The sequence below is a fragment of the Diabrotica undecimpunctata genome, chromosome 8 (assembly GCF_040954645.1).
Source record: "Diabrotica undecimpunctata isolate CICGRU chromosome 8, icDiaUnde3, whole genome shotgun sequence".
NCBI lineage: Eukaryota > Metazoa > Arthropoda > Insecta > Coleoptera > Chrysomelidae > Diabrotica > Diabrotica undecimpunctata.
The window spans coordinates 81713542-81740123 of record NC_092810.1 but is presented as its reverse complement, the minus strand read 5'-3'; the positions used below and the strand labels follow the sequence as shown (position 1 = coordinate 81740123).

Sequence of the window (26582 nt, the reverse complement as noted above, 5' to 3'; positions counted from 1 at the left end):
AAGTAGTAGAGATAGGCGGGTTCGGTATGTATTGGAGGGGGGTGTTATAATTATCTGCTTCTCACATCTAAAATAGAGCTAAAGGGTGAACTATATCAACATTTTGGTCTCTAGAGACAACATTTGGTCAACAGTGAATAATTAGAACTATGAAATAATTATGATTAATTAATTTCTAAACAAGGGTCAATTAAATAAGCCCCTGAACATGTGGGTGTCTAGAAAACATCTGGTCTATTTAAGATTAATGATTAATTTCTAAAAATTGGGGTGAACGACACGCAATAGTCTAGACAACATCAGTTCTACTCAAGATCAATGACCAATGTCTGAAAATAGCATGGTGGGGGTAACATTCTCATAATATCATTATACTATTTAAGGCAAATAAGCGGAACTCCTCAGTAGTTTATCGAGAATCATGAATACGTGTACTATGTGTAATAAATCGTTTTCGCGCTCAGATAACCTCTCCCGACACAGAAAAACATGTAAATACAGAAATGTGAATAGTGATAGTGAGCATAATGGGGATTATTATATTCCCAAAAAAAGATTAAGACCACTTGGATTGGAAGTGATAGATGCCAGTGTTTCCAAATTAACACATGCGTTTAAAAACAGAATCGTATCTTATCGTTTTTATAGTAATAAGAAAATGGATTATCATGGATTTTTAAATGATGTTAAACCCAAAGTTTTGAACATCTTGAGGGAATATCTACATCTGCACAATATCATAAAGGTAAATTTTGAAATATTTAGTCTTTATCTAAAACCTGATAGTGGCCTATCAGATATCAAGTCCATGAACACATGCAATACAATTATATCTATTAGCACTAAGATGGATGAAACATTTGATGATTTTAAGAAAGCACTGATGACGCAAGCCTCAGAATTTCAAGAAAAAGATTCAAATTGGGCATTACAGGAAATAATGTTTTTAGATGTTAACATAAACAAATTTAACTCTATTTCTGCATCAACATATATTCGTCTCCCAATACCCATAGTGAGAAAACATGCTATTTTAAATATCGAAAACAGAGATAATAAGTGTTTTGCGTGGAGTGTTAACGCAGCTATTTTTCCTCCCGTTGGCAACCCAAGCAAACCAGAATCATATCCACCGTATGATACTTTGTTAAATTTTGAAGGGATTGACTTTCCGATGAAACTGAAAGATATTAAACAGTTTGAGACCCTTAATAATATTTCAGTAAATGTTTATGGGCTAGAATCCAATTTCGTAAATAATAAAAGGCAATATGAAATAATTGGCCCACTTTACTTTACAAGTAATCGTCATGCCACTCATGTAAACCTTTTGCTTATAACAAATGATAAACAAAGTCATTATTGTCTGATTCTAGACTTGGTCAGACTTGTAAAAAGTCAAAAAACAAAAAACACTCGCAAAGAATATTTATGTGATGGATGTCTACAATTCTTTACCAAAGAAGAAAAGCTCAATAATCACCAAAAGAGCGACTGTTTACATATTTACACAGAACTTCCCACATCAAGTCCTAAAATAAATAAGTTTGGCGAAATGGTGCCAGAAAATATACTAAAATTTATCAACATTCAAAAAATGTTGCCTGTACCATTTGTTGTGTATGCGGACTTTGAAAGTTTGCTTAAGCCCATAGATTATGCTGAACCTTTTAATGGAAACTCATATTCAATCAAAACAGCTGAACACCAAGCATATTCGTTTGCATTTTACCTTAAATGCAACTATGATGATTCACTTTCAAAACTAATAAAATATGAAGGAGAGGATGCTCCCAAAGTATTTATACAGAAACTAGAGTGTTTAGTAAATGAACTATACACGAATCACCTTAAACATATTAAACCAATGTTACCGTTAACAAAAGAAGAATTTGAAAAACATGTGAGCGCTACTGAATGTTACTTGTGTAAAAAACCCTTTAATCCTTTTAATCATAAAGTAAGAGATCATCATCATTTAACTTCAAAATATCTTGGGCCAGCTCATAATTCCTGTAATATAAATTACAAACTCTCAAATTCAATACCTGTATTTTTACACAATATGAGCAATTATGACTGTCATCTATTTGTTAAAGAGCTTTCAACAGCTGGTGAAAAAGTTTCAGTAGTTGCCCAGACCAAAGAAAAATATATAACAATTTCTAAATCAATATTGGTAGAAAAGGACCCACATAAATATATTTATTTGAAATTTGTTGATTCATACAGATTTTTGGCGAAACCTTTGGATACTCTGAGCGCAACTTTAAACTCAGAGCAATGTACAGAAATTAGAAAGTATTTCCCAGATACTAAACAATTTGAACTTGTGAGACGCAAGGGTGTTTTTCCTTATTCATATATGGATGGATTTGACAAACTCAAAGAAAAAACACTACCGCCCAAAGAAAATTTCTACAATAATCTAACTAACCAAGACATTTCTGATGACGATTATGCAAGAGCAATTGATGTATGGAACACATTTGATTGTAAATCTATTAGTGACTATGCTATGTTGTACCTAATCTCAGATGTCTTATTATTAGCTGACGTGTTTGAGAACTTTAGAAACATATGTCACAAAGAATACAATTTAGATCCTTGTCACTACCTAACAGCTCCTGCACTAAGTTGGGATGCCATGTTAAGATACACCAAAATTGAACTGGAGCTTCTTACCGACATTGACATGGTACACTTTTTAAAGAAAGGGGTACGAGGAGGTGTGGCACAATGTTGTAAAAGAGAAGCAGTGGCAAATAATCATTATGTACCCAACTTTGATCCTCAACAACCCGAGTCTTACATCATGTATCTAGATGCCACAAATTTATATGGTGCTGCCATGTGTCAATATCTTCCATATGGACATTTCAAATGGGTAACGGATGTTGAAAACTTTAACTGTTTTTCGGTGAAAGATGATGCGGATAAAGGGTATGTGTTGGAAGTAGATTTGGAATATCCAGCTCATTTACATTCTGCACATAATGATATGCCATTCTGCCCCGAAAGCATGGTACCACCAGGAAGCAAATATCCTAAACTTATACCAAATCTCAACAATAAAACTAAATACGTCATTCATTATCGCAATCTTAAACAGTGTCTTAAGTATGGTCTGGTACTAAAAAGGATTCATCGTATACTAGAGTTTTCGCAATCACCATGGCTAAAAAAATATATTGACCTAAACACATCACTTAGAAACAAAGCCAAAAACGAGTTTGAGCGGGATCTCTTTAAATTGCTAAATAATGCGATATTCGGAAAGACTTTAGAGAATCTTGAAAAAAGAAAGGATATCCGCCTTTGTACTCGCTGGGAAACCAAAACAAATTCGTTGGGAGCCAGGGCACTTATCTCGAAACCAGAATTCAAGTCTTGTTCTGTGTTTAATGAAAATTTGGTTGCGGTTCATTTGGGTAAAACCAAAATAGTTTACGATAAGCCTCTCTATGTTGGATTTACAATTTTAGATTTATCGAAAATTGTGATATATGATTTTTATTATGGATACATCAAAAAGAAGTATGGAGAAGCTGCAAACTTGTTATACACAGACACAGACTCCTTGATTATGGAGATATATACCCCCAATTTCTATGCGGATATGAAAAGAAATTTAGAACATTTCGACACCTCCAACTATCCGACTTATAATATTCACGGGATACCGAAAACCCCTTCAATATTAGGAAAAATGAAAGATGAATTTGCATCTATACCCATTAAATGTTTTTATGGTACAGGTGCTAAAGCTTATTGTATAGAAGCAAATGAACTAATAAAAAAAGCAAAAGGCATTTCAAAACACATAACCAAAACACAACTGCAAATGAGTGATTACGTTCTGTTAGTTAAAAAAGGTGGTGTAATATTTAGAAAAATGTATGTATTTGTGTCTAATTTACACACCATATATACAGAACTTAGAAATAAAATTGCACTATCTGCTAAGGATGACAAACGCTATGTTATAAACGGTGACGTAAAAACACTTGCGTGGGGGCATTTTTTAATCACTTCACATAATGGTAATATAGATGACCTAATAACATTTGGGAATAAGCTGCTAGACGCTCCGGCATTATCCGATTTAGAAAATATTCCTTTGGATGAACTTTTTAAAGTCAATTCCTTTCAATATGATTCATATTTGTAAATTTTGTATAATAATTGTATATTTATATGTATCAATAAAACACATGTATATAAACAAATCTTTTTATTTAAAATCTTAAAAAATTCTATTAATACCGCAAGTATAGAAAAAGTAGAACAAATAGCTATATAATAAAATATTGGAGATATAACTTTATCCTTTTTAAATCTTTCATTATAAAGTTCTAACCATTTGGAGTCACTGCTTCTACCACTCATATGTCTAAAACGCAATTTATATTTAGTGCTGTTTAGTGGTATTTCAGCTTGTAAAGTTGGTAAAAAATGGTTTCCCGGATATGATTCCATTCTTGACCATGTCTCAGGCCATGTTTCATTTAGTGTACCATTACTGTCAAAGCACACAAAAACTTCCCTAACATTGATTGGTTGCTGGATTAAAAGCAGATTTCCCAGAATTGCTTGTAAAACAATAAAGTCAAATGATACCATTTTAATAATCTCTACCAAGGTTTTAACATCTATTTATAGTAAATCTAACACAGGCCGTGGGGAGTCCCATTTATGTGGTGGAGATTCCAATAACCCATCACGATATCCTACGTTTCGATGAGATAATCCCATGGGTCTAGTTTCACTACAAAATGTGCAAAATTCAAATACCAATTTCCACCCTTTAAATATTAAATTTCTTGGAATAAGTCTAGTTCCAGACATTTTACGACAAATAAGGCACAGCTTTTGTCGTACAATATAAAAAGAGAGTGTCGGAAATATATCCCACTCGTCACCACTAGGTTGATTATCCAAATTATCACAATATTTATACGACATGTTCCTCTTGTTTCTTATATTTTGAACACAAAACTATACTATAAGTATGCTAATTAGTTTAAGTGGGGGACTTGCGATGCGTGGGGGATGTGGTACAATCTAGTGTTACTATATCATTAGGAGTGGGGGTCTGCAAGTCACTCAGAGTAGAGGGATATAAGAGTTTTAAAAGCTCGTTAATGTGAACAGTATGCGTTCAAAAAAGTTTCGTGAACGAGTCGATCAGTTTCGTGCAGATATTAAAAGAATAAAACGCGATATTTTATTTTACGAAAAAACAAGAAATGTTAAAAAGTTACATAAAATTATTAACCAGTTAAAAAGGGAATATCAAAATAAACTTTGTATGTTTAAAAACTTTTCAAGACTTAGTATAAGTGATGCGCTTGCGTAGTGGAAAAGTTTATTCACCGGAAGAAGAAAATAGACTATTTTTCATTTCTACAGTCGAGGAGCAAAAGTGGATAGACTTGGTGTTTAAAAACATTAACCGTTTTAACAATAATGGAATGTTGTCCGAAAAGAATTGTGATGAATCAGCATCCACAAAAACCGTTGTACATGTTTACAAAAACAGAATTGGAAAGCTTTACGATACCGTACATTAGAAAATGTATTGACCCATTGGAACTATTGAAGGCTTGGTATCTACTACCCAAGAAATTTGTACAGGATTTCGAAATTCGAGCTCGACTTCCATGTTTTGTACACTTCAATCGTCCCGAATGGAGAACAGAGCTAGAAGGATTTGCCCCTGCTCAATCCAGTTGTCGTTTATGCAGGTTTGCGCTGGAAAATTTAACTAACACTTATATCGTTTGAATGTAGTAATTATTTAATAAAGTATTATTTTTTAATAAGGTATTTTTATTACTTAAATAAAACATTAGGTAAGAAAAAATCTTTATTGCATAATAAAATTTTTGTATAAGTTAAATACATTAGATAGTGCACATACACCAATATTATTTAAATGGTAAGGACATGTAGGTTCCATTTTCTCCAAAGCTGGATGTTCATCAAATTCCATTACTGGTGCCAAACTATACTTTTTTATATACTGAGCTTTTTCTTTTCCTTTAACATAAACGATATTAACATTACTTGTCAAGTATTGGATAATATCACGAACTTGATGTAGTGGGGTAAATCCATTATTCCAGTTAAGACCATGATAATTATTCATTAACCATACAGCTTGTTTATGGAACTCTGGATTCAACAACCTCATTGGATATGGTGGTTTGAAAAAATAATGACTAATTTTTTTGCCATCATAGAATGCCAGCTCTTTTGCGATAAATTTATTTTTTTCGGTATTAAAACCTTGCACATCTACTATTAGACACATTTTAAAGAGTGTGTTAATGCGGTATCTAACTTGTATTTATAAAACAATTTTTAGTCATGCGCATGAGACTCACATATAATACTATAGATACCATTTCTCCTCATACATTATGCACATCTCCCCTCAATCTCAACACATGCCCCGGTATAAAAATATAATAAAAAAGCAAACCTGTCAAGCATAATAATATCGATTTATAATTGTTTTACTATTTTAGTTAAGGCATTATATGTAAATTCTTTCTCGTGTAATATTAGACAATAAGCCGAGATATCAGAGGTTGTTGGCTCATCTGTCTCAAACTCTATACGTAACACGACTGATCCCGATTGAATTATTTCTTTTTGGCGAGAGCAGTCAATATGTATGAGTGGAGCAATCATTTTAAAGTCATGAGGATTAAATATGGGTTGATTCAGCACCATGTGATAATAACTTTCTTGGAAATTGCCAAACATTTCATAAAGTTTCGCAAATCTATTTGTTTTAAAATCTAATTGTAAATCATTATAGGGATATCTTTCAGAATTTAAAAATACTTTAATATTTTTTAAAGTGCAATGATCAAATTTACTCATATCTTTTGTCAATTTGGATTTTCTGTTATTTTGGAAAGCAACAATAATGTGACGAGGTGTTTCTATTTTTGTACTAGTCCTCACTGACCATGTATGGCGAGTAGAATTGTTTAGAGCAGGATATTCAATCATTTGCCAAGAACGAAATTTAATAGGTAATTCTTGATTTGTATGTGAAATCTTGTTAAGTCGTATCTGTTCTCGTATACTTGGTGTTACATGTGGTACCTCCCAATATAATTTACTAATATCAATTTTTGGTCGTTCGGTTTCATCTATGCTTACTACAGCATCAATATCATCATTTGATCTAATAAGTATTAATTCCTGTTTCATGTTCATAATAATTTTCTTAAAATCTTCAAAGAACCCTGATAGGAGTCTTAGAGGTATGCATACGTTAAAGTGTCCATTTGAATCCACCAACACGCTGTTTTTGGGGACTTCATTATTGGTTTCCATTCTATTCATTTTTGGAAACCAACCCGCGTTTTCCAATTGCAGGCTTTGATTTTCGTTGAGACTCAGGTAGTTTTTAATACTTGATACCAATCCTACATCACGTACTGAGTCAATTACTACTCCATTTAATTCATAACGTAGTTCGCGAAACATGTAAGCTATACTGTTATTAATAAATTTTAGTTTTGTTGGTGTGTGATTATCATGTGTGAGTAAGCGTCCTTCGATATAAAGATAACTATTGGCTGGATATGTAAATGCATCTAAATCTTGAATAGGAATACGTATTTCATCATTATAACCCAATTTCCCAGGAATGTATGGTTGATATGTGTGAAACTGATATTCTTCAATGGTGTTGTCATTAAAAGGTTGACCAGTAACATGAAGAATTTCCATTATACCAAAACTTTAAATCCTAGCGATTGTAGGAAGCGACGATTAGATGATGTTATTATTTTAGAAGGAGATCTCCTTATATATGTTTTTGGTAGGTGAGAAAAAACTAGAACCATTATATACGTTTTCGAAGATGTAGATTTACAGTTACTTCTTCTCCTCCAAAGTCAATAAGTTTACCTGCTTGGTTAATAATTTTTATTGTAATGTTGGTAATTGTCTTGATGCCAACTGGATAATACAAAATATTTTGAGGAGCGTCCACTATTTTATACCCAATCGGTACCAATGGAAAAAAATTATGAATGAAATGGACAGGGTTTCCATTTAAATAGCATCCTGAAGCGATGTTACAATCAACACACAGGGTGTTTGCTCCCCATATTTCCACCGGTTTATCTGAAACATGTGTTTGGTTTGGAGCTAGTAGTCGTGATTTAAAACCAAATAATACCCCGATAGAATTCATTGGGAGAAATGATATTTCTCGGTTACTCTTAATAACAACTTTAGAAGTTGATAATTGTGGAGTAATTTCTAAAGTCGCATCATTATCAATTTTTTTCATATTTTTTTGAATAAGGTTTGTAATATCATCTAATTCATAAGAGCCCTTAGGTATTTTGTAGGTATGGGTTAAATTTTTGAATTGCCAAAGAAAAACGTTATTGCTTTCATCAACATTTGGAATAGTATTAAAACTATAAAAACTGGTTAGACCAATTTCATATTCGAATTCATCTTCAAGGTAAATCGGAGGATTAAAATTATAGCTCAGATTTGAAGAGCTTCCAGTAAGCGTAAAGTTTAAAGACATTTTACGTAAACATATTACATTCTTTGCTATTTATAGTAGCTGAATAGAAAATCTAGTGAGTAATGACCGCACTTGTATGAATCGTTTTGGATTTTATCGTAGTTGTAATATATCTGTACATCACCATTACTTAAAAAATATTTGATTACATTTTGTGGCGGGGGTAAGTCTCCATATGAATCAAAGTAAATTACTTGAGATTTAGATTTTGCATAGGCTACCCAGTGTGTCCCCTCACCACTTGTTGAATCTAAATTTATAACACCACACTCGTTTTTATAAATATTTTTGGGTAACATATCTCTCATGAATACACCTCTAAAATATGGTAATGTTTTACCATACTTTATTATATCTGTATTTGTTAAAGCGTGATGAGGGAGGTTTAGTTTTTTGAATAAGGTTTTAAGTATAATCCATACCCTTTATACGGTCTTAAATACAATCCTTTGCCTTTCTGTTCCATGGCAATATTATGGCGTTTTTGTTCTTCAAGACTCATTCGATTAGCCTTCGCATCTCCAACGGCCTTGTAAATTCCTGCACCCATTCCTCCGACGGCTCCGAGTGCGCTCAATAAAGGTAGAAGTATGGGCAAAAATCCACCCTTTTTCGGTGTTTTAATTACTCGTTTTTTTTTATATGTTCTTTTACGAAGGGAACCACCTTTTTTGCGTTTAAGGCCCATTCCTAACTTTCGTTTTCCTTTCATAGCTGTTGTTACAAACCAAGCAGCTGCTTTTTGTCCAAACGGGGTCCTTTTCGATTTTACAATATCCCAAGCTTTGTTTTCTAAAATCTTATCCGCCTCGTGTCTGGTTGATAAATCAGTATTTTTAGAGTATTCAATATCGTGCTGTTTACAAGCCTCGTCTAGTTTATTGATTCCCTTATCCCCTCGCTTTAATCTTTGTTGTAAACGAGTTCCTGGTCCACAATATGAATATCCTGGAAGATGTAGCTCTAGAGGGAGCTTGTTAATGAGTGAGTTTAATAACCCACGTCCTTTTCTTTTTGTAGTTTGTTTTTTTTTCATGGTCTGCCTCTTATATATATATATAGGTGTTGGGCTATATATACCCAAATATTTTAAACTCATTTTCGCGATGAAGATTGAACCACAAAACCTCTCTCTTCCCATTACAAACCACGATGATATTACCAAAGAACTTCAGGTAAAACATGGTTATCTCTTTAATGGTGTCAAAAGGGTTTTAATTGTTGGACCAAGTGGGTGTGGCAAGACTAACGTATTATTGTCTTTAATTGAACATCCAAATGGTTTTAGATTTGAAAATATTTATTTATATTCCAAATCGTTGTATCAACCAAAGTATATGTACTTGCGAAACTTGATTGAGCCTATAAAGGAAATTGGTTATGAAGAATATAATGATTCATCTAATGTACCACCTCCAGATGATATTAAAGAGAATTCGGTAGTTATTTTTGATGATATTCCATCCTGTGACCAAAAAATTATACAAAATTATTATTGTTACGGAAGACATAAACACTTAGATTGCTTTTATTTATGTCAAACATATAGTGCAATTTCAAAACAATTAATTAGAGATAATTCTAATTTACTTGTAGTTTTTCAACAGGACTTTACAAATTTAAAACATATCTTTGATGATCACGTAAATATTGATATGACTTTCTTACAGTTTAAAGATTTGTGTTCATTTTGCTGGAAAGATAGATATGGATTTATAGTCATTGATAAAGACTCTTCCAAATCAACGGGTCGATATCGCTGTGGGTTCGATAAGTATATAAGGCTGTAAAAGGGGGTTAGAATACACAATGGATCCCAAAGTTACACGAAAACTGCTTTTATCGCGACAAGCGTTAAAGAAAAAGTATCGCAGTTTAAAACATGACATCGTTCAGTCTCAATCTGCTTTAGAAAAAAATTATAAACCAATTACTCAACCACTTAATGAACTTTTGCATAAACTAGAAACCGTTCCATCTATTAAACAAGAACCAAAGTATTCTTTTCAAGAACCATTGAGATTAAGCACACCAAAAAGGTATAAAATGCGAAAATCTAATTATCGTTTAGCTTACTCTTCTCCAAATACAAGTATACTCCCTGGGGGGTCAAAAACACCTACTAATTTTGGAGATGAATCTATTATTCCAAAAGAAGAAGTATTCACACAACAACCAGAAGAAACTTTTCAGTCAGAAGGACGAGCGAATACCACGGATGAGAGTATTAATCGATATTTTGAGGATACGCTTAGAGAATTTAATCAGATGATTACTAATCCAGATATAATGAATCAATTTTACGAAAATTATACTTCACCCTTACCAAAGAAATATATTAAAGCTAACATCGAAGACACAAAAGGTGATTTCGACCACGATTTAGGAATTTATCATGACTTGGAAACAGAAAAATTTTCTATCGGAGATTCCATAATTGATTTTGATGGAGCAGATTTGATTATTAATAATATAAGATACAAGGGAACACCGGGTCTTTATGAGTTGCTTTTCAAAGTAAACCCCCAATCGTTTAAAAAAACAGATGTTAATGAGTATGTTGATATTTTACGTAGAACAAATGCAATATATAGAAACAATAATCCTGAATTGCCTATAAAAAGTATTCCATCAAAAATAAAAGATAAATATAATTTTATTATTAAACCAGCTTTGGAAACGAGACCCCAATCATTTAGAACTCGTTTAAGTTCACTCCCCGGAAATTTAGCACAAGGGCCTGTTACCCGAAATTTAGCTAAAAATTTAAAAAAAAAGGGTGGTGCACTTTTTAGAAAATATAGTGGCAACCCATTAGAGTATAAATACTTCGATGATTTTAATGAACTTATAGATAGATTACGACTGCTTGTAGCATCAAAAGCTGCGGGTAACGACGGACACGTAAATGAAATTATATCTATAATTGAAGAACTTCGAGAAGGTAATATAATACAATAATGCCTATAAATAGATTTGGAAGTCATTTTTTAAAAAATTGTCAAACTCCTGATCTATCTTTCTCGCCATTATATTTTGTGTGTGATCCTTCTTCTTTCTATAGTAAATGTGTATTAACTTTCAAAGGAACAAAAAAAACAAACTTAAACAAAGAATATTATATGTTGGATAGTGGTTTGTTTTCACATGAATTTTCACTAAGTGGTACTATTGATTTTGTACAAATTAATGTTTCAGGTGGAAAAGTTATAATAAACTCGAAATCGGTTAACACAGAGTATAAATATGATGACTTACCAGGAGTAAAGATTTTTAAAGGTGATATAATTTCATTTAAACTAGAAAAAGATTCGTCTTTTGTAGTATATATGACCCTTCGTTGTCCTTTAGAACAAGATGTCAAACATTAAATCACAAGTCATACACGAACTCCATAAACCGGCAAGAAAAAATTTTAGACGGAGACATGTAATCATCAAAGGATTAAACGATCTGATTCAAGCAGATTTAGCTATAATGACTCCTTATGTCAAAGTAAATAATGGATACCAGTATATTCTCGTTGTTATTAATGCGTTTAGTAAATTTGTGTGGGCGGAACCGGTTAAACGAAAAACAGGGAATGAAATTACTAAAGCTATGGAAAAAATTTTGAATCAAATGAAGAAGCCACCAAAAAACCTTCAAACAGATTTGGGTAAGGAGTTTTACAATTCACAGTTTCGTGAGCTTATGATGTCACGTGATATTAACCATTACAGTACATTCTCGAATTTAAAAGCCTCCATTGCAGAGAGAGTAATAAGAACAATAAAATCAATGTTGTGGAAGCAGTTCAGCTTGCAAGGTACTTACAAGTGGTTGAATATTCTTCCTGATATAGTAAAAAAATACAATAACACTATACATTCAACCACAGGTGCTATTCCTAGCAAAGTTAATGAAAAGAATGCCAAGAAAATAATTGCGTATAATTACCTTAAAATCATTGACCCCAAGAAACATAAATTCAAAGTTGGTGATCACGTTCGGATTTCGAGATTTAGAAATTTGTTTACAAAGGGTTATTTACCCAATTGGACAAATGAGATTTTTAAAATAAGAAAAGTTAAGCAGACAAATCCAGTCACTTACCTACTAGAAGATTCACGCAAAGAAGAAATTCAAGGAGCGTTTTACAGCGAAGAATTAAAGAAAACCCGGTACCCTGATATCTACTTAGTAGAGAAGGTATTGAAAAGAAAGGGTAACAAGGTGTTTGTGAAATGGTTAGGGATGGATGTTACACATAATTCATGGATTAATAAAAATAATGTATTATAATATTAAAATAAAAACTGTTTTTTACAAAAAAATCTTTTATTTTTTTTTACTTATAGGATAAATAATCCAACATACACAGTTTTGTTTACATCTTCAACATTGCATTATATTTTACATTCTTTTCTACTTATACAGATACTCAATAAGAAAAATATACAATGCACAAAAATAAGAAGCACATTTAGATATAAATTTGTATTTCTATTTAGTTGAGTGTTTTTGGTTTTTATGTCTTTATTCATCTGGTATTTAGAAAATTTGTTTTCGATTTTCATGTCTGGTGTTGATCTATAATTTTTCTGGTGGTTAGAAAATTCGGTGTGAATTATTTGTGCAAAACTACAGTTTGGACTGAATTTGATGTGTTCTTTATAAACATCATCCGTAGATAACCAATGATAAATTTCTACATGACACCAAAAGCACCTTACAATATCTTCTTTTTGTAGATAGTAAAATCCATATACTGCTAACTCAATCGAGGGAACCAACCCCCTCCAGTTTTTAAATGTGGATAACCTGCTATAAAAATTATTCAGTTTGTCTGACTTATCTTCCAGACACATGGTGACTATTAATTTGTGAAGGATCTGTTCCTACATATAACTTAAATAATTTACAGTGGAAGGGGTAATTTAATATATTAAATTTTTTACAAAATGTATTTATTTCTATGCCTAACATCCAATACAGGATTAATAATTTTAGCAAGTTCTTTTATTCTATGTTGAAATCTTACTCTGTCAGCAGCCACAAACTCCCAATACTTCGTTCTACATGAACAAGTTGCTTCAATGTAGTGAATACGAACATTTTCACTAAATTTTATCATTGAGTAGCTCTGGAAATCTGTGAATTAACTCCAACGCCATACCGTAAGTTGTTGTATTTATATTCTTTATTGGCTCCATTATTTGTAGCCCGGTTTTAATAGGATCATTTGAATCAACCCCCAACTTTAGTATTTCTAGGGAACTGGTGAATTTATCCTTTTTCAAAGTTTCCAAATGGTAATTAATTATTGGAAGTAGTATCCATAACGACGCAATGGAATTGGCACCCAAAATTATCTGTGATTCACCATTGGTAACTTTTACAACTGACATTTGTGGTAGCTGCATGAACTCTAGTTGTATTTTACCATCATTAATTGATTGTTGAGAATTTCCTCCCATGAAACTGTCAATTACAGTTTTATATGATAGAAAGTTTAACCACTCAGTTTCACTAAATAAAACACGATCTTGTTTATTACCACTGATGAACACTACCGGTTCAAAATTCAATTCATGTGCTAGACAAACAGAAACAAATTTTGAGTTCGATGGATTCAGGTAAAACCGACGTTCACCCAAAAATACGTTTCGAAATATAGCACTCATTTTGAAATTCTGATTGATGTGTGCAAGTTTTGGCTTCTTATACACATTTTTCCTACCGTACCCTACTCTATATAGCTTCTCCTCATTTTGCGTGCAATAATATCATATATTTCCCCACCCTATTTTAGATTACTCTAGGGTAATTTATAATTAATTATTGTTATAATTAGTCATTTTGACCACGAAATTGTGTACAATCTTAATTGGTTAATTCGCTCCACCCTATTTTAAGTAACCCTATTAAATGTTGTCTAGACCGGCCTCGGTTCATTGACCCCCTCCTCATTTTGCTCATACTAATACACACTACTAAGATCTCTTGGACAGAGCACGTGACTAACAACGAGGTGCTAAGAAGAATGGGTACTGAGAGAGAACTCCTAAATATGGTAAAAGCAGAAAAACGAGTTATCTAGGACATATTTACAGAGGAGAAAAATACAACTTCCTACGACTTATAATGGAAGGGAAAGTGGAAGGAAGAAGAGGTCCAAGAAGAAGAAAATGCTCCTGGTTGAAGAATGTAAGAGAATGAACAGGCATGGACACACATTCGATACTAAGAACAGCTCAAGATAGAGAGCAATTTACTGTAGTTATAGCCAACCTTCAGTAATGGAGAAGGCACCTTAAGAAGAAGAAGAAGAAGATATGTATAAAATCAATATATTATCTGGACTTTTTAAGAGTCTACAATATCACGATAGAGATATCATTAATATCGGTTTAAGGACTTGGTTATACAATAAAAACTTGTTGTAAAAGAGCCATTGAAAAAAATTGATAAACTTTTAGGAGAACAAGGTGATTTGATTTTTCATGAAAAAAATCAATACCATATAGACGCTGTAAATTCTGGCAAAAACTTTGTTTTAACATATAATAAAACAGAAATGAAAATTATTAATCGTATACACACTTATCGCTTGGCAAAAATACAAGAAAATAGGAAGATTTTGAATCCCATTATAAAAACTGTTATTCCTTGTGTATAAAAAGTATTGCAAACAGCGATGGTACAGAAAAAATGACGGCAATTTTAGAGCATTGCTTCGGTTTAGGATAGATGCTGAAGATAATGATCTGCGAAAACATTTGGAAACTGCTCCAGCTAATGCTGCATTAATTACTAAATCTACTCAAAATGATATAATTTCTTACTCTAAAGAAGAAATTCAATGTACCATTATCACGCCTTAAGGTGAAGCATGTTTAAAATTTCTTTAAATTATTTCCCTTAGAAAATTAATTTCACGCCGCCTATGTCCATATATTTTGTTAAAAGCCTTAAAAATAACCCAACAGCAACGAGCGATTCGCTACGCTTTTTTTTTAACAATGAAATATTTCGCCAAATGTTCCCTGATCTTTTTATCTATCCTTTGCTTAATAGAAATATTTCCTAGTAACAAAGGAGTCAGTGCCTATTGTGAAATTCCCGGTCTACCTTCTCAGAAAAGCAGAAAAGTTGGTAACCTATCATTAAAGAGGGTACAAAGGAAGATGATAGATTTTTTTGCTAACATATTTGATGAAACGACAGATATTTCAAGCATCAGTCAGCTAAGTATGTCTCTGCGATATCTTCATCTAAATGAGATTAGAGAAAATTTTATCACATTTGTTAATGCCTACGATTCGATTCGAGAAGAAGACGTCGGTTCAGAACGAGAACGCCGCTTAACTAAAGTTGCTTTAGGCCTCATTGTTGAAGATTCCGTAAAGAATTTTAATTTAGATTTAAATTCTTGCGTAGGTTTTGGTGTCGACAGTTGCTCAGTAACGGCATCCGAAACGAGAGGTGCCGTTAACGAATTAAAAAAATCGGCCAAACATGCTGTGCGTTGTCCATGTAGCAATCATATTTTGAATAGTTTCTTGGCAAGCTCCTTAAAAGTTATATCATGGCGTAATGCTTCAGGAACTATGAGAAAAGTAGTGGCTTTTGCTAATGCCTCTCCCAAATGACATTTTTTTAAGAAGAAACTGGGTGCTGCTGCCCAAGGTATTTGTAAAACTTGTTGGGTTGAAAGGCATGAAGGTCATCTTCAGTTCCAAGCCAAAAAAATCATCAAAATATACAACGCTCTTGAAACAATTTCTACGTGGAAGGACAGTAAAACATCAGCTGATGCATTTTCATTAATACAAACTATTAGGAGCCCAGAAGTTCTCATTTCAGTTGTTTGTCTTAGTGATGTTTTGTACAACTGTATCACTTAGTCGTCTTCTTCAGAAACCAAAATTAAATTTGAAGAAGGCTTCTGAGGCCATAAGTGACACTAAATGTATTATTTAAAATAAAATATCAAATGCTGAATCTGTTTTTAGCAAACTTTACTATGAAGTAAAGGAATTAGCTGAACAACTAGACATTGAATTGAAGATGCCTCGTTAGTTTCTTGTCAAACTTTTCATCAAAACCAACCTGCTAACTCTTGCGACGAATATTTCCGAAGATCTATTTATTTACCCCATTTAGACAATATCTTAACTGATTTAGAAGAACGACTTTCACCGGATGTTATGGATCTATTTTATCTTCGAGTTGTTTTACCTAAAACTGATAACACACCTGAAGATAAAGTTGCATTAAAAAAATTGTTGACACCTTCCAGGATATTACTGGACCATCTGCTACATATTCCACAGTAGAACAAGAGTTTTCACTGTGGATTCAAAAGTGGAAAAGAGTCGTGCAAAATAATGGAAAACTTCCTGATTCTATTTTAGAAGTATTAGAAAACTGCGATATTCATGTGTACCCAAATATCAGAATATTTCTGCAAATATTAATTACACTGCCAATCAGTGCAGCAACAGCATTTTTCTATGCTTAAGCGTCTAAAGACTTGGCTTAGAAATAGAACTTCGGAGGAAAGGTGAACTGGTTTAACACTTCTGAAATTGTCTAGATGTTAATGCAATCATAGAGCGATTTGCTGAACTTTTGACTTTACCACTCGTTGCCGGCTGTTGCTGACAATTCGTGAAAAAACTTTTAATACCGAGAAAAAAAAAAGATTTTACTCACTTGTAGCCTAATATACCTAATTATAGAAATAACTAATCTTAAATTATATTATGTTTTTTGTTGAATAAATTAATTTAAATAAAATGCTGTTTACACTTCTTCTTAAGGTTCCTTCTTCATTACGGAAAGGTGGCTATACCTACAGTAAATTGCTTTCTATATTGAGCTGTTCTTAGTATCGAATGTGTGTCCATGCCTGTCCAGTCTCTTACATTCTTCAGCCAGGAGCATTTTCTTCTTCCTGGACTTCTTTTTCCTTCCATTATGAGTCGTAGAAAACTATATTTTTCTCCTCTGTAAATATGTCCTAGATAACTCTTTTTTCTGTTATTTACAATATTTGGGAGTTATCTCTCAATCCTCGTTCTTCTCAGCACCTCGTTATTGGTCACGTGCTCTGTCCACGAAATCTTCAGCATCCTTCGAAAAACACACATTTCAAAGGCTTCTATACGCCTTATACTTGTAATTCCGAGAGTCCATGTTTCCACTATAGCAATAAGGAATAAATGAATGTTTTTACAAACTGATATTGGATATCCAACGATAAGATACGAGTTTATTAAGAATGTTTATACTACTTTTATTAAAGTTTACACTTACATTGAGTTACTGCATTTAAATTACTTAACTTTGGTTTATACTTATTTATCCTTGGTTTGTTCTTGATTTTGTAGCCATAGGATAGGTGGGTTTAAATTAATTGTATATAAAATACTAATTTAAATTGACGGTCCTTGATTTTTCAAGTTTAACGTTTCTTTTTCAATTATATTTTAATAACTTTTCTTTGGTTTAATAATCTTGTACACTTGATTTTACTGTCATAGAGTATGTGGGTTTAAATTTTTTTTTTTGTTTAAGTTTAAGACCCCTTAATGTTGTACCCTTCTTTGCATCCGTAGGGCATTTAAGTTTTAATAACTTCTCATTGGTTTAATATATCGCTTAAAATAATTATTGAGAAAATGGTTCCCTTATATGACTCGTGTATGACTTGTGATGTATTGGCAACAATGCAGTGCGGTTACCTCACAATCAGCTGAGAGAAAACTCAGTACGACAGACGCGACGATGGCCTATTTAATATATATTGATATTTTGCATTACGTTTTGGAGTGATAATAAAAGTCGGTAGTATTTCCTATACTGTTGTTATTATTTACAACCCGGTCCGATACATATTATTTGGCGACGAGGATGGGATTCGTGTGTGTGCCAGTTTAAGTGCATTATTTCGTCCCGGCGATAAATAAAGCAAATTGTGTGCAAGATGGCGGCATTCGGAAACATCGAACAGTTTAACGTGGGGGACTCCAAAGGTTGGGAATCACACGTCGAGCGTATGGATTTTTTCTTCTTGGCAAATAACATTACGGACCCTGATAAGAAAAAAGCTACATTTTTAAATTTGTGCGGTCCAAATACATACGAGATTATTAGATCTTTGGTCGCACCATCCAAAGTGTCTGATAAAACTTATGACCAAATCATAGTTGAGTTAAAAAAGCATTTTTCTCCAAAAACGTCGGAAATTGTGTGTAGGTTTAAGTTCTATCGTCGTAATCAACAGACTGGTGAAACAATATCTGTGTATCTGAAGGAATTGCGAAAATTGGCAGAACCCTGTGGTTTCGGAACTAGCCTTGACATAATGCTACGTGACCGACTCGTTTGTGGTATTACCGACGAATCGCTACAGCAAACGTTGCTAGCCACAGATAAGTTAAAACTTAAGGACGCGCAAGACATGTGCCTTGCACACGAGGTGGCTGTGGAAAGTTTGGCAGTGCTACGAGAAAGTGAGTCGAGCGCAGAAGTAAACGCGGTAAATTTTCGTAAAAATCAACCGGGCCAGTTCAAACAACAATTAGCTAATCGTGAAAGGAAGAAATGTTTTCGGTGCGAAAAAGAACATTCTCCTGAAACTTGTGAACACATTAAATCAACCTGTTCCTATTGCAGGAAAGTTGGACACATCGAAATAGCTTGTTTTGCTAAAAAGAAGAACCAAAATCACAAACGCAAAGTACATCAGACTACCGTGAACTCTACGTCCAATACCGAGCCGGTTTCGGGGAACACTCAGAGTGTTTTTTATCAAAGTAGTGACTATGAATTTTCGTTAAATAACGTGACGTCTGATAGCATTACCGGTAAATATTTAGTAGATGTGCTACTCAATGACCAAAAAGTGAAAATGGAGGTTGACTCGGGCGCGAGTTATTCAGTGATAAGCAAATTAACCTAACATGAAATCTTTAGTGAAAATCGACCTAAAATAGATAAATCCAGTGTTATTTTACGGGACTATCAAAACACAGTGATACCCACACTGGGAAGTGTCAAGTGGAGGTAAAGAGAGGTCCAAGATCAGCGATACTTCCTCTCATAGTCACGGAAGGAAATCGCGCCAATCTACTCGGCAGAAACTGGTTTGATAGTTTAGGTTTAACCATAGCTGGGGTAAGTCAAATTTTATCAATTATTAATTATTCAGAAGAATACCCAGATGTATTTAACACATATTTGGGATCTTAAGCCGGTTATGTGTAAAGCTCGTAAAGTTCCATTTACGCTAAAAGACAAAATCGAAGTTGAACTGGACAGGCTTATTGCGAAAGGGGTTTTAGAGCCGATTACGCACCCAAAATGGTGCACCCCAATTGTGACGGGGAGGTTAGGATTTGTGGTGACTACAAATCCACATTGAATTTAGCGTTAAATCCGGAACCTTATTCAGTGCCATCGGTACAGGGTATCTTATCCACACTTGCGGGCGGTAAAGTTTTTGCAAAACTGGACATGGCGCAAGCTTATCTGCAGTTAAGTGTCAATCGCGAAGCTGCTGAAGCACAAACAATAATTACGCATAAATGGGCTTTTAAATGCAATCGTTTACAGTTCGGTATATCAGTGGCTCCACAAATTTTACCTAAAAAATTTTACCTTTAAAAAATACCTTATTACGATGACATTTTAATAGTCGGTAGCTCAGAAATAGTCTCAGAAGACGGACTGCATTTGCGCAAAGAAAAGTGCGTTTTTCGAACAAAAACTATAGAGTTTCTTGGTTTTCAAATTAGTGAAGACGGTTTACGCCCCACTAAAGACAAAATCGCGGCCATAACTAATGCGCCTGCGCCAACCAATAAAACCGAGTTGCAAGCTTTTCTTGGACTTTTAAATTTTTATCATGTTTTTCTAAAGGACGAGGCAACAATTGCGAATCCGTTAAATGCACTGCTCCGAAAGGACGTTCCCTGACAGTGGCGTTTCATAGAACAAAAAGCTTTCGATTTATTAAAAGAAATTTTAGCGAAAGAACCTGTGTTAGGACATTACAGTGAACAAAAAGATTTATTTTTGACGTGTGATGCCAGCTCTTACGGGGTAGGTTGTGTGCTTAGTCAACGTGATGATAAGGGACGTGAATATCCAGTGGCGTACCATAGCCGTACTCTATCATCTACTGAACGAAATTTCTCCCAAATCGACAAAGAAGCACTGGCTATAATATCGGGCATTAAAAAATTCCATGAATATGTATATGGCAGGAAAATAAGCATAAGAACGGACCATAAACCATTGTTGGGTATTTTTAATCTGAAAAAAGGTGTTCCAGAGATACTGTCACCCAGAATGCTTAGATGAGCTCTTATGTTATCTGCTTATGATTACGAATTATGTTACGTACCAGGTTCAAAAATTCAGAATGCAGATGCTCTTAGCAGATTGCCACAAAAGGTACATGCGCCAGAACCACCAAGCTCAGATGACGTTTTGATGCTTGAGAACATCCCAGAAAAACTAATCTGTGACAAAGACATTGCCAATGAGACTGAGAAAGACCCAGTGTTATCTAAAGTTTTGCAGAGGGCTTGGAAAGGTTGGCCTGATGAGAAAATTAAATTTTCAGACGAATATACTCCTTATCTACTACGTAAAAACGAAATTAGCTGTTATCAAGACTGCCTGTTATGGGGTACAAGGGTAATAGTTCCACTTGGAGGGAAGAAAACAATACTGAATTTGCTACACTCAGCACACCCTGGAATCGTAAAATAAAGTCACTGGCACGCTCATATGTTTGGTGGCCAAATATCGACAAACAAATCGAACACCTAGTAAATACATGCAGCGAGTGCCAGGAGTCTAGAAATATGCCAAAAAAAGCTCCAATCCATCCGTGGGAGTGGGCCAGAGCTCCATGGACAAGAATACACCTCGATTTTGACGGTCCATTTAAAGGCAAATGTTTCTGATTATCATAGACTCGTACTCGAAGTGGTTGGAGGTTAAAATCGTTCCAAATACCTCTAGTGTTGTGACTATAGATGTATTACGTGGTTTATTTGCCACTCATGGCATCCCAGATGTCGTCGTATCTGATAACGGAACTTGTTTTACGTCAGCTGAGTTCCAAGATTTTTTAAAGAAAAACCTTATTAGACAAGCATTGGTTGTACCGTACCATCCAAGTAGTAATGGGCAAGCGGAACGCATGGTACAAAATGTAAAAAATGCACCAAAAAAATGACAGATAGTAATGAAGAAACTAAAATACAGTTAGCATTGCACAGGTATCTCCTTACTCAGCACATTACACCCCATTGTACAACAGGGAGATGCCCATCAGAAATATTAATGGGGCGAAAATTGGGCTCATTATTTGAACGTTTACAGCCCGATTTTAGAAAAGAGATGTTATCTAAGCAAGAGATGAAAGATTCTTACAAAACAGTACCCAGATGTTTTCAAGAAAACGAGACTGTATTTGCAAGGTCATTTGCTCCAGGTGGTCAAAAGTGGCTTCCTTCCAAAATAATTGAAACCTGAAAAGCTGGATTTATAGTTTGACGGACTGTAGACGTAGACGCACTGCAGACGTAACAAACGGACTGTAAATATTATTTCAATTAATAAATCGACGGAGTGGAATTTTTTCGCATAAGTAGAAACAGTGGCTTGAGTTGGTAAACATGATACTATAATACCCTTTTATTATTTATTATTATTATTTTATAAAGTCTTAACGTTCATTGTAACAAATAATCAACAAAATCAAAATTCGAATATGTTGATAAACAACTTTACAAACAGCGTGCCAGACAGTTCACTTTGGTTGACAGCACAAAATTCTTCCTTTTGATTGGCCAAACGCAAGTAACGCACTGTAAAAGATGAATATTGGCCAACTCTTACGTTGCAGTGCGTTTCACTTGCGTTCCGTCATGCGTTTACGTTCATTTATAAATAAGAGTACACAAAATTCTATATTAATCTTTTTCCAGTGCGTCTACGTTTACAGTGCGTCAAACTATAAATCCAGCTTTAAGCTACAAAGTTCAAACCCCTGATTGTAAAATTTTACGTCGTCATTCTGACCAAATCAGAACCTGTGTGTGTGACCAAGAAACAACAGACGAAGCTACACCGTCAACCTCGATGGAAACAAAATTACTAGTAACTCCGCAACCGTTGTTTCTGCATCCAAACGAATTTGTGGACCCAAAACCAGAAATTGTAGAGCAGGCCGCTGAAGTTAAAAAGCCACCTGCTCGAATAAGAAAACCTCCAAGGTATTTGGAGGATTATGATGAGTAGATTCATCCAGGAGGGAGGAATGTGATGTATTGGCAACAATGCAGTGCGGTTACGTCACAATCAGCTGAGAGAAAACTCAGTACGACAGACGCGACGATGGCCTATTTAATATATATTGTTATTTTGCATTACGTTTTGGAGTGATAATAAAAGTCGGTAGTATTTCCTATACTGTTGTTATTATTTATAACCCGGTCCGATACATATTACATATCAATCGTAAAGTTGCAAAAATCTAAATCCTATATCAAAATCACCCTCAAGACCCATGACCACCCCCTCCTCCCAACAAGAATTTCTGGATTTGTCACTGGTGTTCTAGTTCTCCCTCTTTACTAGAAATATAATAATGTAAAGCTTTGAAACCAAAATTAATAATTTGCTGTAACTCAAAAATGCTTAAAATCCACTATTATTTCTAAATCTAACTTATGTGTTCATTTTTATTTAAAGCAGTAACAATTTTTTATGGGACTTTTTTTGTAAAGTTTTGTTTCTGAAGAACGTAGCAAGCACTAAAGGAACAAGCATAGTGGATTGTTGTAAAAACAAGTATAAATATTAGTTTATTTTTTAATCTTACGTTACAGACTGTACTTCTTGCCTACAAAATATTTTCTCATAATTGCCTTATAAAGGCGTTCTGCTATAACTACTGACAGCCCTTTTTTTGGAAAAAATTGGTTCTAGAAAAAAAAAAGAATCGCAGATGTGATTCTGTTCTCAAATTGCTAGCCGAATGGGCGGCTTTGTACGGTACTCGGTACGCTATCTCTTCGTCTCAAACATGCAGTGAAAAGTGCATTAATTTTCGCTATATTCGCGTGCCCCAAAACACCGGTATAAATAATGAACAATGTGGTAAAGCAAATTAATTAGTAATAGTTGTAAATATTCTATCGTTATTAAATGTGTAGTATCTATCGATTACGCTTTATTTTTCTCTAAGTACAACCCGATAAAACCAAACACATAAGTAATCATCGCCGTGAAGTCCTCTTACGTATATCGAAGGAATATCTTTACCAGTCCAAGTTGCTAGCCGAATGGGCGGCTTTGTACGGTACTCGGTACGCTATCTCTTCATCTCAAACATGCAGTGAAAAGTGCATTAATTTTCGCTATATTCGCGTGCCCCAAAAACACCGGTATAAATAATGAACAATGTGGTAAAGCCAATTATTTAATTAGTAATAGTTGTAAATATTCTATCGTTATTAAATGTGTAGTATCTATCGATTACGCTTTATTTTTCTCTAAGTACAACCCGATAAAACCAACCACATAAGTAATCATCGCCGTGAAGTCCTCTCACGTATATCGAAGGAATATCTTTACCAGTCCATGGTTCTAAAATATTTGGTACCATACCCGCTGGGGAAAGGAATTTAATTTTTCCCAACAATTGTTGGAGAATACGGTAAAGATCCTTCAGTGAATGAAGCTATATATTTGTAAATATTTTGTAGTGTTCTGGATTTATCCAGTTAATACAATGTAAATATAATGTTAAAATAAATAACCGTTTCTAATTTGGAGTAAAGATGAATATGATTTTAATTGCTGTTTTATTTACATGAAGTTCTCAATGCTTATCGTTTGGACAATAATTCTGTAGCAGATTCTTAATAAAAAAGAAAGCAAATAAAATTTAAACTTAAATAGTTTTAAATCATGATTTTCTTTTACCTTTTTTAAATAGTTTTATTTATACCCAAGTTTAAAATGTATCTACTGCTTTACCCATTTGACATTGTATATATATCTAGAATCACACTGATAAATCAACAAGTTATCAATCTCCTTTGTCTTTTATTCAGCCAACATGGAAAATACGCAAAGTATCTGGGTAAAACTAGTTTTATACTCAAATATTATACACACATCAAAATAATCTAGGGGACAAAAACAAAATGCGAGATTACAAGAGTATTTCAAATATTTATTTCAAATATTTTTAATAAAAAGTTATAAACAAGTGCCCCGAATATAAATTAAACATTTTTTCTAGAATTATCGCAATAGCTCTTAACAAAATTAAAAGAGAACTCCATAAGTAAAAACATGGTAACAAAAAAAAATAAAAAAATAATTTGTTGCCCCTAACTCCCAACAAAATACTCTTTAGGTTAAATTAGTACAGTGTATGTCCTCCATGGTTGTTAATTACTGTCCTACATCTCTAAACTAAGCAAACTCATGATCAGATGGTCAATGTCTTGCTGCGGTATTCTGTTCCACTTCTGTTCCAGGCAATTGAAAGGCCCTCATACAGTTGCTCTCTTATATTGAACGCAATATTTTGTTGTAAAATGAGTCTGCCCAATATGTTCCATACATGCTCAATTGGGTTTAAATCTGGCGATTGTGCAGGCCATGGTAAAACCTCAATTTCATTATCTTCGACGAATGTTCGCACGACCCTGGTAATATGCGGACGCGCATTGTCGTGCATTAATTGAAATTGGGGACCAGCTTGTTGTGCTAAGGGTACGACAATAGGTTGGAGAATAATATCGTGGTAGTCTGATAGCAAAGACAAATTCTCCAGACAAATGAGATTGGTTCTTCCACCAAGAGTGATGCCACCCCATACCATTATACTGCCGCCTTGCTGTCTATGAACCTCCTGCACATTGGCCAATCGTTCTTCTTCTTCTTAACGTGCCCTATCAAGTCCCCTTGACGTTGGCGATTAACATGGCGAAACTGTCTCTGTCTTGAGCTATTCTAAAGAGTTGCTCAGCTTTCCTCATTCCTGCCCACTCCCTGATATTCTTCAACCAAGAGGCCTGCTTTCTACCAATTCCTCTGCGTCCTTCGATCTTACCCATCATAATAAGTTGAAGAATATTATATCGGTCTCCCCTTACTACGTGTCCAAAATAGGCCATCTTTCTACATTTGATGTTATCAAGCAGCTCGCGAGCAGCATTTGCTCTCTCAAGGACTGCCACATTTGTCAGCATAGCCGTCCATGGAATTTTTAGTATACGTCTGTACAGCCACATTTCAAAGGCCTCCAGACGATTAATGGTGGATATTTTTAATGTCCATGCTTCGACACCGTATAAGAGGACTGACCAAATGTAGCATTTAACCATGCGCTTTCGAAGTTGAAGTTGCAAGTTATCATTACAGAAGAATGACTTCATTTTTAAAAATGTCGTACGGGCTATCTCGATTCTACGTTTTATCTCTTGATCTGGATCTAGTTGTTCAGTAATATGGCAACCAAGATAATTAAAACTGGGCACTCTTTGAATTATATGACCATCAACATATAATCGTGCATCTTGATGTGCTAAACGGCTAAACACCATGTGTTTTGTTTTTGAACAGTTTATGTTTAGGCCAAACTCTCTTCCCACTGTATCAACGGCATTTAAAAGGCATTGTAATCCATTCATGTCATCACTTAAAATGATTGTATCGTCTGCATATCTGATTGTATTTATCAGAATTCCATTAACTTTCACGCCCCATTCCAAATTATGCAGCGCTTCTTTAAATATTCTATCTGAATATAAATTAAATAACAGTGGGGATAGTATACAACCCTGTCTGACACCTCTTTGTATTTTACATATTTCTGTTGATTTTCCGTTTATGCGAGCTGTCGCTGTTTGACGCCAGTATAACTTTTCTATGAATCGTATGTCTTGACTATCAACTCCTTTATCTTTTAATATTGTAATTACGA

General features: G+C 34.0%; 3 protein-coding genes across 3 annotated transcripts; 2 read left to right on the top strand and 1 right to left on the bottom strand.

The window, feature by feature from the left end:
- Positions 1-658: 658 nt before the first annotated feature.
- Positions 659-4171, top strand: LOC140448940 (uncharacterized). The gene has a single exon (XM_072542079.1). The coding sequence runs from the start codon at positions 659-661 to the stop codon at positions 4169-4171; it is 3513 nt and encodes a 1170-aa protein (XP_072398180.1).
- A 2339-nt stretch (positions 4172-6510) lies between these two features.
- Positions 6511-7755, bottom strand: LOC140448939 (uncharacterized). The gene has a single exon (XM_072542078.1). It carries the CDS (start codon positions 7753-7755, stop codon positions 6511-6513), a length of 1245 nt encoding a protein of 414 aa, XP_072398179.1.
- Positions 7756-18545: 10790 nt separating this feature from the next.
- Positions 18546-19523, top strand: LOC140448938 (uncharacterized). The gene has a single exon (XM_072542077.1). It carries the CDS (start codon positions 18546-18548, stop codon positions 19521-19523), a length of 978 nt encoding a protein of 325 aa, XP_072398178.1.
- The last annotated feature ends 7059 nt before the right edge of the window (positions 19524-26582 follow it).

What these genes read in the sequence shown, in the direction of transcription:
- LOC140448940 (XM_072542079.1), top strand. Translation starts at nt 659, where the DNA reads ATGGATTATCATGGATTTTTAAATGATGTTAAACCCAAAGTTTTGAAC.
- LOC140448939 (XM_072542078.1), bottom strand. Translation starts at nt 7,755, where the DNA reads ATGGAAATTCTTCATGTTACTGGTCAACCTTTTAATGACAACACCATT.
- LOC140448938 (XM_072542077.1), top strand. Translation starts at nt 18,546, where the DNA reads ATGGCGGCATTCGGAAACATCGAACAGTTTAACGTGGGGGACTCCAAA.